Source organism: Pristis pectinata, chromosome 3 (genome assembly GCF_009764475.1).
Source record: "Pristis pectinata isolate sPriPec2 chromosome 3, sPriPec2.1.pri, whole genome shotgun sequence".
NCBI classification, from domain to species: Eukaryota; Metazoa; Chordata; class Chondrichthyes; order Rhinopristiformes; family Pristidae; genus Pristis; species Pristis pectinata.
This window is the reverse complement of record NC_067407.1, coordinates 44,664,108-44,678,139: the sequence shown is the minus strand read 5'-3', so window position 1 is coordinate 44,678,139 and position 14,032 is coordinate 44,664,108. Positions and strand designations below refer to the sequence as shown.

Sequence of the window (14,032 nt, the reverse complement as noted above, 5' to 3'; positions counted from 1 at the left end):
TTTATTGCATCTGGTGCTCCCAGTGTGGCCTCCTGTACATCTGTAAGACCTGATGCAGATTGGGTGACCGCTTGGTCGAGCACCTTCGCTCCATCTGCCGCAACAGCCAGGACCTCCCGGTGGCCCCCACTTCGATTCCACATCCCACTGACATGTCTATCTACGGCCTCCTCTATTGAGGCCAGGTGCAGGTTAGAGGAACAGCACCTCGTATTTCTCCTTGGGAGTCTCCAACCTGATGGTCTCAACATCGATTTCCCTAACTTCCAGTAACCCCACCCCTTCTTTTTCTTTCCCCCCCACCCTCCCCCCACTCCTTTGTCTTCCCTTATTCCTGTGGCTCCCTTCCCCCGCCTTGATGACCTGCCCATCTCCTCTCCGCCATCCTTTATTCCATGGTCCACTGCCCTCTCCTGCCAGATTCCTCCTTCTTCAGCCCTTTGCCTCTTCTACCCATCACCTCTCGGATTCTTACATCTTCTCCCCCTCCCACTACCATCCCTCTCTCACCTGGATTCACCTATCACCTGATATCACCTATTCCCTGCCTGCGTGTGATCCTCCCCTACCTTCTTATTCTGGCTCCTGCCCTCTTCCTTTCCAGTCCTGATGAAGGGTCTCAGCCCGAAACATCGACTGTTTATTTCCTTCATGGATGCTGCCTGACCTGCTGAGTTTCTCCAGCACTTTGTGTATTGCTCCAGATTCTAGCACCTGCAGAATTTCTTGTGTCCCAGCAAGTGCAGTAAACTTAGGGGACTCTTGAACTACCTGGCTGCTCCTCCTAGCATACTTGGCAGTCAATTGTTTCCTTCATGTCAGCTATAGTACAACCAGCTCTCTAAACAAGCTTTCCAGCAGTGCACCACAGGGACTTCAGTCACTGCTGCAGCTCAAGCTGCTGCATCTGGACACACTTCCTTCATACGTGGCTGTCACATGTTCACAACTCCCCACGTGACACAGGAGGCATGTTCCACCTCACTGAGCTGCCCTACCGTGCTGTGCTTTTCCCAATAAATTATCATATAGAAATTTCTTGGCAAATGCACATCTTGCTCACCAACAATCTGATTTGTGCTGATGTCACTTTTGACCTGTAGGGTCACATTTTTCAAACCATTGCCTGTGTTGAGTCGCCCCTACTTATCTTGCTCCCCGTCACCCCTGCTTACTGAAGGCCTCTTACTCACCAAAGCCCACACTTTGTTGACCAGCACAGTTTGTTGCTCAAACTACCTTGTGCCGCGGAAGCTTCAGTTTTAAACACCCAAATACCCCCAGCACAGTCAGCTGACTTCAGTTTATAACATGTTGTTTGCTTTGATATCACAGACTTCAACACACGAGTGGTCAGCAATAAGACAGCTGCTGAAGATGCTCTGAATAGAATACCGTACATCAAAATGATGATTGACAATGCCAACACACTGACTGACCAGGCTGAGAATCAACTGGGAAATGCGTTAACAATGGCCAAAAATGCCAAGGGAAAAGCTGAAAGGGCAGATCGTACTGCCAATGATATTCAGGAGGTACTATTTAGTTAATTTTCAACTCTTAAACACAGTGAAATCAAATGTTATGGCTTTTGCAGTAGTGTGCTTTGTTATTCACCCCCCCCCACCCAAATTTCTTTTCCTCACTTCCTGTCTTTTTGCCCTCGTGTAGTTCACCCTTTCTACCAATTGCTTCTGCCAAAGAGTGCAGAGGTGCTGTCCCTAGGTGATTGATCGTCCTCCTTTCATTCCTTCTCTGGGCATTATTCACACCAACTGCAGCCCAGGCTATTGGGATAGGTGAAAACATGCTTGTGTGGATAGAAGCCGAGGACTGCATCAAGACCTGTTACACTGAGACTCACAATTTGACTGCTAAGACATTGTCTAGGCTTGTGTAGTCATACTTGAGCACAAATCACTTACATCAGAGCAGAAAATTGTAGGAAATTAAAAATAACACAAAATAAAAATGTATGAAATATTTCCCTTGTACCTAAAGTAATCTAGCAGAACTCCAACATATCAAACAAACCTACAATCAAAACAATCCCAAATAGTTGTCATTCATGGATGACGTTTCCAAGATTAAAACAGCACACACAATGTTCTGCAAAATTTGATCAATTTTGCTACCTACCTTTAAGACCTGCAGAATAATTTCTTCCACGTGTTTATCCAGTCCTTACTTTAGAAAAATGAGTCCACGTCATAAATGTGATTGGCATATTAAACAAGTATGACTGGGAATATTACTCCTGCGCTGACATAATTTATCAATAGCAAATTCTTGCAGAATGCATCTTTCACACTGTAGATTGTCAATTGTTGCAAACTGAATAGCATTCTGTGAAAGCCATCTCCAACATTTTTGTTGACAATAAATTTCAACATGTTATTTTATCAATCCTATTAACAGAGGGCAATTCAATCACTATCTGATGCGGAAGCTGCATTAAATGATACAATGTTACTGGATCAAAACAGGATAGATATAAATGGACAACTGAAACAGCTGGAGACTGACTTGGCAAATAAACAGAGATCTGTAAATGAAGATGCATTGATGGCAGAGACGGTAAGATTATTTGTCATGCTTTCTAATTTACATTCAATTTGGATTTTTATCTCTAATTATTGAGGTACAAGTCTTTCAGGGATTTCACTGCTTTCTGCCTAAGGAGACAAGTATATAATTCTGGGGAAAAGAATGCAATAAGCCTTTGTAGTCCAGGATTAAACTGTTGAAAGGAGATAATACGAGTTCTGAAGTGCTACATTTTTATAAGTTTGCACAAACCTGGACATTCACTGCTGCCTTCAGTCTATTAACCCACTGAATGTTCTTAGAAAACTGCAGCTTGGCAGTAACATCTAGTCAGAGCAAAGAACACCATAACTACAAATAAACACCAAGAATTACAGTGGATGGAAATAATTATTTAGTTACCATCTCCTCTCTCTTGTGGAAAGTTTAATGTAGGAGGCCTGCAATAAGAGGATTAGAGGTTCTCTGATATTTTCTCTGGAGCTGTGTGTGATTACACACGTTCCTTCCTACACTTTATACAATGCAGTGTCATTCTGTAGTTGATGGCACTCCTTTGAACGTTATTCTTCATTTAAATCCTTGAGTATTGGTATTGGTTTATTATTGTCACTTGTATTGAGGTACAGTGAAAAGCTTGTCTTACAAACCGATCGTACAGGTCAATTCATTACACAGTGCAGTTACATTGAGTTAGTACAAAGTGCATTGATGTAGTACAGGTAAAAACAGTAACAGTATAGAGTAACGTGTCACAGCTACAGAGAAAGTGCAGTGCAATAAGGTGCAAAGTCATAACAAGGTAGATCGTGAGGTCATAGTCCATCTCGTTGTATTAAGGAACCATTCAATAGTCTTATCACAGTGGGGTAGAAGCTGTCCTTAAGTCTGGTGGTACGTGCCCTCAGGCACCTGTATCTTCTACCCGATGGAAGAGGAGAGAATGTCCCAGGTGGGTGAGGTCTTTGATTATGCTGGCTGCTTCACCAAGACAGCGAGAGGTAAAGACAGAGTCCAAGGAGGGGAGGCTGGTGTCTGTGACACACTGGGCTGTCTCCACAATTCTCTGAAGTTTCTTGCGGTCCTGGGCAGAGCAGTTGCTGTACCAAGCCATGATACATCCAGATAGGAAGCTTTCTATGGTGCATTGGTAAAAGTTGGTGAGAGTCAAGGGGGACAAACCAAATTTCTTTAGCCTCCTGAGGAAGTAGAGGCGCTGGTGAGCTTTCTTGGCTGTGGCATCTACATGATTTGACCAGGACAGGCTGTTGGTGATGTTCACTCCCAGGAACTTGAAGCTTTCAACCCTCTTGACCTCAGCACCATTAATGTAGACAGGTGCATGTACACTGTTCCCTTTCCTGAAGTCAATGACCAGCTTTTTTGTTTTTTTGACATTGAGGGAAAGGTTGTTGTCATGACACCATTCCACTAAGCCCTCTATCTCCTTCCTGTACTCCGACTCATCGTTGTGTGAGATATGGCCTACAATGGTGGTATCTGGGATATTGAAACCTGGGTCGGATCACAGCACAGTTCATCTGAAAACCTCTGCATATTTTTCCCAGTCAGTTTCAATGGGCATTCACAAATTTGCTCAAGTTCTTCAAGAACGTAACAAGCAGAGTCAATGGAGGGGAACATGTAGATGTAGTATGTTTAGATTTTCAGGAGGCATTTGACAAGGTGCCACATGGTGCACAAGATACAAGCCCATTGTAATAGGGGAAGTATGTTTAGATGGATTAAAGATTGGTTATTGCACAGAAGGCAGGTTTGGAATATGGGTCTTTTACAGGCTAGTAACTTGTAATAAGTGGAGTGCCCCAAGGATCAGATCTTGGTCCTCGATTACTTATAATTTATATAAACAACCTGGAGGAGGGGAAGAGTGTAAGGTATTCAAGTTTGCTGATAACATGCTGATAGGAAGGCAAATAGTATTTTGGTTTTCATTGCAAGAGGCTTGGAATTTAGAAATAGGGAAATATTATTACACTTGGACAGGTTACTGGTGAGGCCACTTCTCGAGGTCTGTGCACACTTTTGGTCCCATCATTGAAGAAGGGATATATCGGCATTGGGAAAGTTTAAAAGAGATTCACAGTTAATTGCTGGAATGAAACGGTTATCCTATCACTACCAGATATTAGATCTATATTCTTTGGGGGGGTTTAGAAGAATGGGGGGCAATTTTATTGGAACATCCAAGACCTTGAGGGAAACATAACAGGGTAATTGATGGCAGATATCCCCACTACAGTAGTAGGTGAATCTTGAACGTGGGGACATAGTTACAAGACTGGGGGCAATCATTTAAAACAGAGGTCCGTAGGCTCTCAGAGGGTGGCAAATCTCTGGAATTCTCTATCCAGGAGGGTTGTGAAGGCTAAGGCACTGGGGTGCTTAAAGTGGAAGTAGATATATTTTTGGAAGATCAGGAACTTGAGGGCTGCAGGGAACTGGCACAGAAGGGGAGATGAAGCCTGGGGCAGGTCAGTTATGAATCAGAATGACAGGGCAGGTCTGAGGAGCCAAGTGGCCTATTCCTGCACGATGTTCTTATGTACTCAGCACTAGGGGAAAAAAAAATCACTTCCTTTCTTGATTCAATCTTGTCTGAGACCAACAGCACCATCTTCACCATAGCCTTGGCCAAGTTTGAGATATTTGGGTCAAATTTGGAGTTTTCCTAATCTGTGAGCAGTTATCATTTCAAACAATGCATTTAACCATTTGTTTATTGCTTCAGATTACAGACAGTGTGAGAGCAGCAACAAGGAATACAGCAAATGCAAAGGATTCTGTGAACAAAATGATGACATTGATAACTGATTTACTGCTTTCAATGGGTAAGTATGACAAGTTTATAAGTGAGCTTCACCTGCATCTTCATGCATCAAATGATTGTAATTTAAAATGTTCAAAAATATTGCCAGAAAGACATCTAAGTCTTAGAAACTGTACCAGAACTGCAGTATAGCAAGTGTACAACTAGGGACTATAAGTTAGTAGTATGGTGTCTAATTGTAAAAAAAGAGCTGGTTTTTAAATAGCTTGGAGGACATGGAGAAGAACTATTCCAACTCAACACTGGTGCCCAGAACATACAGCTCAGAAATAGCCCTACCAACCAATCCCTGCTGCCATTTATACTCCATTTAGGACTCTCCCCCCCCACACCCCCAACAAGTTGTTTTATGAACAACATCAAAACTGGGAACTTCAACAAATTACAAAAAGACATGAATAACTTCTTTCAATACCTTCATGTGGTAATCCAGCCTTCTCTTAAATATTTATTTACTCTTTGCCTCTCAGTCATAGTGAGTTGTACATTTTTACCACTCTCTCAGTAAAAAGATTTCTTCTTAATTCCTACTCAAGTTTTTGGTTACACCACACATTCTATGTTGATCTTCCCCAGAAAAGGAAATACCCTTGGAATGTTTACTCCAAAATGCAACTCTTATTAGGTCGCCCTCTGGGCATCTTTTACAAGAGAAAAGAAACCCAATCTGTCCATCATTTTACTTGAGGTACAACCTTATAGATCTGGTGCCATCTGTATCAATTCTTTTTCACCCACCCTGCTGCATCTATTTACTCTTTACAATATAATAGCTGGGACTGTATTCACTACTCAATATCCAGACCTCAGTACAAGTCCTGCTTCACTACTATATCCCACCTCTCTAGACATGAACCATAATGCCTGATTTCTTTGGCGATTGTTTTATTAACATGTACTAGTGAATCCTGTATTCCCAGATCCCCATAGTCCTATACTCCATTTAAATTCCAAGTTTAAGCAATAAAAAGCCACAAGACCTCTTTACAAAAAGAAAAAAATCTGATACTTAACCATTGAAATTATTAGCTAATTATATTCCCATCATTCGTTAAAAGTCCTCTTGTAATTTGTTGCAGTCCTCCACAAGAATAGCCTAATGCTGAAGCTTGTATTGAGTTTCCTTGTACTTCTGTGGAGAACTGTTTGCCAGCTTTGGCTGCGTGGGAGATTGGGATTTCTGGAGTATTCAATGACTCTGTGGCATCAAAGAAGAGTTCTTGTATCCTGTTGTGTATATATGCATATAAGCAAAGTTTCATTTTAACCCCATTATCCAGACTTGGAATTGATGCACACAATGATTAATGAATTTTCTCACTGACACCAAACTGCAATGGTTAGGCAGTGCATGTTTTGTGGGTCATCTTCAATAAGCTAAAAATGAGAAAGACCAACATCCTTTGGGATTTAAAACACATGTGGCAAGCATAGAATAAAAATCTGCAGTGCAAGCTCTTCAGAAATAACATGTTGGAACATTCTAAGGGAAATGTGTGGGAACCAGATCTCAATCTTTTTATTCTTGTTAACTCAAATATCTGTGGCTTTACTGGCATTTCTTTCTCTCCAACTCTGAGACATCTATCCATTGATCTCATATATACCCATAAAATTTCCTGATTTGCTCAAGGAAGCATTGCTTAGTCAATGATTGTGTTTCATTTACAGATAACCCAGCCAAGATTGACACTACTAAGTTGGAACGTACAGAGAATTCACTTGAGGTCTTTAAAAATCAATGGATTAATGAACTACAACTACACTTTCAACAGTTGACAGATGCTGCTGCTCAGCAGCAGGACACAATTGCTGCTTTTGACCGAGACATTGGTGACATCCTTGGAGATATTAGAAATCTTGAGCAAATCCGAGACACTTTACCCAAAGGATGCTTCAACGTTGCAGCTGTTGAACGGCCCTAATTGCTTTGCTCTAACAGGAGTTGTATTCATCATGAAAGTTTCCTATTTTCAGAAGAAAACATCAGAAAAATCTGATATTTCATGCAATACCACAACTATCCAGAGACTGACAAAAAGAAAACAGTAACAACCTCTGCAATGTTATCAAAGAACATTTGATTCAGATATTATCACATTTATCTAAGTATTTAATCTTTGTTGTATACATTACATTGGCTAATTTGGTGCTTACTCCCAACAACTAGTCCCTAGCCACCCTGTCTCCAACCTCCAGCACAGCTAGGCTAAAATTAAGGATTTTATTTCTAAATCATTTTTCAGAAATTGAAGTTGGCCATGAACAGAGCAGAATATTTTTGTCTACATTTCAAATTCATAGAGTCATTCAGCATTTCAAGTCAAAGTTTACAGTTTTAAAGTTTTCAATAACCCAAAAATGTATTAAAGAGAGACGCTGCCCAGCAATGTTGATAGATTTTTTTATCATCACCAAAATTTTGAATTGTTTTTGACACAATTATTGATGTTGGAAATAGTTTTAATCCTTCAATAGCATTAAGTCAATATCTGCCACAACCATTGTAGGATGGGTCTTTTAGTGGCCCCTTCACAATTTGACTGACTGTTCTGATGGTACTGTACTTCTGTAAATTGTTAGGGTAAGCAGTACTAAATAGCTGACGAGTTTCCATTCCTGGTTGCTACTAATGTCAGTTTCTCCCTGGATTTACAAGCCTAAAGACATTTTGTTATGTGATGAACAACTATTTCTGAATTAGTAGAAATCTATTGGTTTCTAGGAAGCAGTAGCCAACTGAGATCCTGTGCCATTTGGAGACAATGAGGCAAAACTAGAAAGGACTGGAAAAATTGCAAAAAGGTACGTGAAGAGACCATAGACCACAAGACATAGGAGCAGAATTAGGCCATTCAGCCCTTCAAGTCTGTTCCACCATTCGATCATGTTGATTTATTTTTGCCTCTCAACCCCATTCTCCTGCCTTCTCCCTGTAACCTTTGACGCCATTACTAATCGAGAACCACTTTAAATATACCCAATGACTTGGTCTCCCCAGCCGTCTGTGGCAATGAATTCTCAGACTCACCACCCTCTGGCTAAAGAAACTCCTCCTCATCGCTGTTCTAAAGGGACATCCTTTCATTATGAGGCTGTGCCTTCTAGTCCTAGACTCTCCCACTACTGGAAACATCCTCTCCACGTCCACCCTATCCAGGCCTTTCAATATTTGGTAGGTTTCAATGAGATTCCCCCCCCCCTCATCCTTTTAAACTCCAGCAAGTACAGGCCCAAAGCATCAAACACTCCTCACATGTTAATCCTTTCATTCCCAGGATCATTCTTGTAAACCTCCTCTGGACCCTCTCCAAAGCCAGCACATCCTTCCTTAGATATGGGGCCCAAAACTGCTCACAATACTCCAAATGTGGGGGGCAATGTGGCTTCTGAAATGAATCTAGTTGACTGTTCCTCATTGTCAACAGGATTTGGGGAATTTTTAAAAATCAGGAAAATTATAATAGAGACACTTATAAAAGACAATGCTGTGAACATGTAAATTTCATCTGGTATGTCATCTCACGTATCTTTGAGACCTTAATCTTTCAGTGTTTCTGCTAGCTTTTTGTCGTCATTTCTTCCTAATCCATTGCTTCTTTCCTAAGTGCAAATGTGGCCAAAAATAAATGATGAGTTTTGATCTCTGCTCCTTGCACAGAATGATATGCTGCTACAATACTAACTCACACCTGCATAGTGATTATTATCAGATCACACTATCAAGGAGTTATTCCTTAATTGTGGTATTGAGGTCCACCCTTTGCCTCCTAAACCAATTAAAGTCTCTTTACTGATAACTCATGCAGATTTTTGAGTTCTTAGTAAGCAAGTGTTTAAATATGTATAAACGATATTGTCACTATTGCTTTTTATGGGAAAAAGAGCATGAGTGTGGGACTAATTGGTTAATAGACATCATGTAGTGCATCATTGCATTTCTATCACCTGCCATAGATTCCACAAAGCACTAAAATCACCTCTAAATGCAATGGGTAATTTGAAGCCAATTCCTTTCAGCTGTTCACAGGGAGTGAGCCAGATGAAATCTTGTATGAAAGCTTTTTTTGGGGGAACTAGCTTCATGAATGCAACAACTTGGATAACTGAATTTCAACCTTATTTTTTTCATTTAACACCATTATCCAGTACAAGAACGTACAATGTTTAGAAAGCTTTTAGTAGCATTAACACCTTTCACAGCAGCACTTTCAAATCTCAAACTTGCCACAGCCTTAATCATTGGGAACAACCCTGATGTACTGTTATAAAATATTTCTGTCTCTCGATGGATGTGGTGTGAATGAATTTAAGAAGATCAATAAATGACTCTAGAAAACTGAATGAATGTGGAATAACTGGAAACTGGAGTGATTTTGACTTGCAGACTGCACCCCAATGAAATTGTGCAATTCTGACAAAAAATACTTGCAGTTTTTATAACTGCCTTTGAGATGTCTCATAGTGCTTTACAATCAAAGACTATGTTGGCAAACAAAAGGGAAACTACTACATGAATCTGGATATTTATACACTTGTTGCTCAGACATCATCTACATGTACTTTGGTCTGGGAAGACTGTTTATTTTGCACCAAGTACTTTTCCTGTTGTAATCAGCTGCTTGAACATTTCAGGCAAGCTATTTCAAGGATAATGTGATCCATTTTAGTGAAATTCTAGATATCTTTGTATCTTTTCTTATTTATTTATACATTCACTTGGTTATGTGATGTTTAATTATAACCATTGTTGATTGTGATTCTGCTGAAGAGCTGGACACTCTTCACCTGTTTCATTCATCTTACAGTGGTATGGGCTAGACTTCCAAATTTGGTTGTCTGCAATAGAATTTCGTTTGAATCAGACATTAGCTGGGTGTGCAAGGGACAGCCAATACAATGGCATTGTTTGATGGCAGTGACCAGAAACAAACTTCCACTCACATCCTTCAACAAAAATGTTTGGCTTATGCCAAAACACAGCACAATCACATATATCAAATTCACTATCCCAATTGGTATGAGAAGCATGTTACTGCACCACTTTTTTATGATGCCAATCTTATGAATATGGTCTTTCTTTTTATTCACAACAGCAGTCCCTCTTTAAATACTCGATAAGATTCTCAGAACATAATGTTAAAACACACTGGCTGTAAAATAACACTTTCCCCTATTTTTTTGTTATGGATAGGTCATCTATAATATAACCAAACACCTGTATTTGCACTGGTGAAGTCTAACTATGTTGTGTTTTCTGCACGAAGTTTATAACATTCCTTATTTAAATATCTCAGTATTAAAACTATGCTTTGAAGACACTTTTGCCTTGAAGTATTTGAAGTCATTCATTTGCAACTGACTGTTCTTCCTATGTTTTGTCTGTAAATTTCATTCTACCAGTCAAATAAAATTAATAAAAATTGTTGTTTTCAAGACGAATTCTGGATTTTGATTTCAATGTGGAACATTGTTAAAAAGCAGCACTGATGGCTTAATGGATTTACTTCAGTAATAAACCAAATATGCGCAATTTGGTTTATTAGTGAAGCAAAGAATTCAGGAAGGTCCCTAATTTGAGCGATATTCAACACCAATTTATGTCAGTACGTATGATATTTAACTTTTCCAGACTCGGCTGGAGTCTCCCAGAGAAAAGAAATCTTTGGCAATGAGGTTAGCAACACCAGAGAAAACTAGACCCCTCCACTGGGCATCAATAACGTGGGCTCTTTTAACTTCCCCAACTGCGCCCCCCACCCCAAAAATCAATGACGTCCTACTCCCCCACTGCAGAGAACAGTTGAGTTCTCAGTTCATACCAGTGGACCTCTGCTCTGCGCGTACGACCGCTGCTCTCTCCAAACTATGGACACCTTCACCTGTAACATTTATTGCAGACAATGTCAGGCCTGCAGATGCCATGTGACCGGAGACTAACTATCGTGATCAGACTGAGAGGGTTGGGCAGCTACGGGTTGCGATTGGTTGCACTGCAGCTGAGCAACAGGGTTGTCCTGTTACTGGTCACCACAGACTGCCCAGGCTGGGGCATGAAGAGTGGCCACATGGGCAGGAGTACTGGCAGGAGTAAATCTTCTCCTGAGGTGGCAGGAGCAAAGAAACAAGAAGTTAATGAAAAATTGACAGCCGTCGTGACCCCTGGCCAAAGCAAAGTTCATTAGTCTTTCTATAAATCATCCTGATTTTTTTTTAATATACACTATTTATTTAAGAACAATTTCCTTGAGTGGGGACCCTCCTTATTGTTTGTTTTTGCAACAGTCAATGAGATTCAGGAACATTTTATGAAGTTCTTCAATGAAAATATCATGAAAGTTATTTATGGCCTTAGACATTTTTATATGCTTTGCAGGATTTTTTCAATACCTATTTCTGTTACCATTGCAGTATAAATCCCAAACTGTCATTTTGTTGGATTGGGTGAGCACAATGTTGCTTCATCTCCTTTAACAAATTTGTTCAGCAGGGTGGTAGAGATCAGTGTGGTTTTGGACTGCTGGATTTTCTCTTCCTGTTTCTTGCTGAGTTGGGAGCACTGCCACACAAACAATAATGTGAACAGAGTCATACAGCATGGAAACAGGCCCTTTGGCCCAACTGGTCCATGCTGACCAAGATTCCCCTCTAAGCCACGTTTGGCCCATATCATTTTGTCACGAACCAGCAACAAAAGAAACACACTGAGCATGATTCAGTGTTAAAAACTATTTTATTAATCACTACTTATGATAATACGTAAAATAAAAGTAAAAATGTTAGTATGTTAGAATTCAAAAATGTTAAACCTCGAACGTTAACCCCAAAACTAAACTCTTCGTGCGTGTGTGTGACAAAGTCCAAAACTCCCAGTTCAGGAATGGTTCTTAAAGTTCAGTTCCGCAAGCCATAAGGTGAAACATGAGCAAGGGCTTCTTCAACAACCACCGTTGTCAGAAGATAAGACGTAGATGTAGAGAACATAGGGAGAGTAAATACGAAATCCAAATGTTCCACGATGGAACCCAAACGACACTCCAGTGTTTACTCGGTAGTGACTTCCTCACCCCGAAAAGCATCCGAATCGTGGTCGTCCACACACAAATACCTGTTTCCTTCTACAGGTCAGCAACAAAGTGAACTCCACCAGATTACTTCCAACTTCCATACATGGATTTCAGTGGCAAACACAGTTATTGTTTCTCATCCATCGATAGAGAAAACTAGCAGGCTGGTGTCTCTCTCCCTTCTCTCTCTCCTTCTTTTTCTGACTTCTTCAACAACGTCATTACGTCCTTTATCTTCTATTGACGTAAGCACGCCCCACACACACATACACACACACTCTCTATCTTAAAGGGACTTTCACTGAGTCCGTAACACCTTTGAATCTTTCCTATCCATATATCTATCCAAGTATCTTTTAAATGTTGTTAATCAAGACCTTAGTCTTAAATGCAAGACCTTAGCTAAGTAACTAGGCCGTAAGCTACCTGTTGATCGGTGCTGCTGAGATCCCAAAGTGTCTGGCATCAAACATCTGCCAAAGTTTGGCTGGAAGTATGCTACCAGCCACATTGGGTAAGAACAAATTGGAGGCATCCTTAACCCAGACCTGATGCTACTGTTGATTCCTTTGCAGAGAAGAAGATTGCTAGATAAACATAAATTATGTTTTTGTCTTGGTATTAATGTAATGAATGTTCCTTCATGCTCCTTCATGTTCATTGCCACTATCTCCCAGGCAATGGGTGCTTGATTAACTGTCCTGCCACCCAGTGCTGAATTGACTGCAAGTTCCTTTCTGCTTAATAATGAAGGGCAATTTTCTGATGCTATTGGCAGGGATACTTGCTCATTAGGAACATTTTAATAGAAATATGTGACATGGTTTTCATTCCATTATTTTGGATTTGTGTGCAAAATATGTTATAAGATTTAAAAATAAACAAATGCTCTGTAGGAAAAGCAAAATAGCTACAAAAGCCAATGGTCTTACCATCTTCATTTGTGCAAAACCTGGTCCCCAATCATATCAGTTGTAGATACTGGGGATGTTGAAATCCCAAATGAAAATGCAACATTCCAGCAGATCAGACAGCATCTGTGGAGAGAGAAAAAGAGTTGGTGGGCCAGATACTGCTGGCATTGGCCTATCATCCACTATCCACAGCCACCTCATGTCTGGAGGAACTACCTTGCTAACCTGGTGTAGTCTGAGTGGCAGCAGTGTCAAGGGTGTGTCGAAGAAGCCCCACCTCCAGAACAGCCCTGACAGTTTTGACAGCTGGTAAAGTTCCATCTGCAACTTGGTCAGCTGTTAGAGGTATCTCTGCATTTGGACCTATGGAGTCCTGTGGTACAGCATAACAAAATGTTCCCCGTCGACTCATGCCAAATAAGTTCAGGACTGTGCCTGTGTGGATTGCTGCCTGAACAACTAAAATCTGAGCCAACATTTCTGATGAAAGTCTTCAGCCCTAAAACTTAACACTGTTTCTCTTGCCAAAGACACTGCCAGGTCTGCAATTTTAGTATTAATTTGAGAGAGATTGCTTTTGTCATCTGAGGGTTAATGTTAAATACAAATGCTGTAAGGTTCAACTTGTGGAACAATAATGATTGTTAAAAATG

General features: G+C 40.5%; 1 protein-coding gene across 1 annotated transcript in view; it reads left to right on the top strand.

Moving 5' to 3' along the window:
* The window catches only part of LOC127568273 (laminin subunit gamma-2-like), a 59,927-nt gene extending 49,148 nt beyond the window's left edge, over window positions 1-10,779 (top strand). Inside the window, exons 20-23 of the mRNA XM_052011834.1 lie at window positions 1,336-1,535; window positions 2,419-2,577; window positions 5,300-5,399; window positions 7,070-10,779. Of these exons, the coding sequence (XP_051867794.1) occupies window positions 1,336-1,535; window positions 2,419-2,577; window positions 5,300-5,399; window positions 7,070-7,323 (713 nt within the window). The 3' untranslated portion in view covers window positions 7,324-10,779. The remainder of the gene's footprint in view (window positions 1-1,335; window positions 1,536-2,418; window positions 2,578-5,299; window positions 5,400-7,069) is intronic.
* Window positions 10,780-14,032: the final 3,253 nt, after the last annotated feature.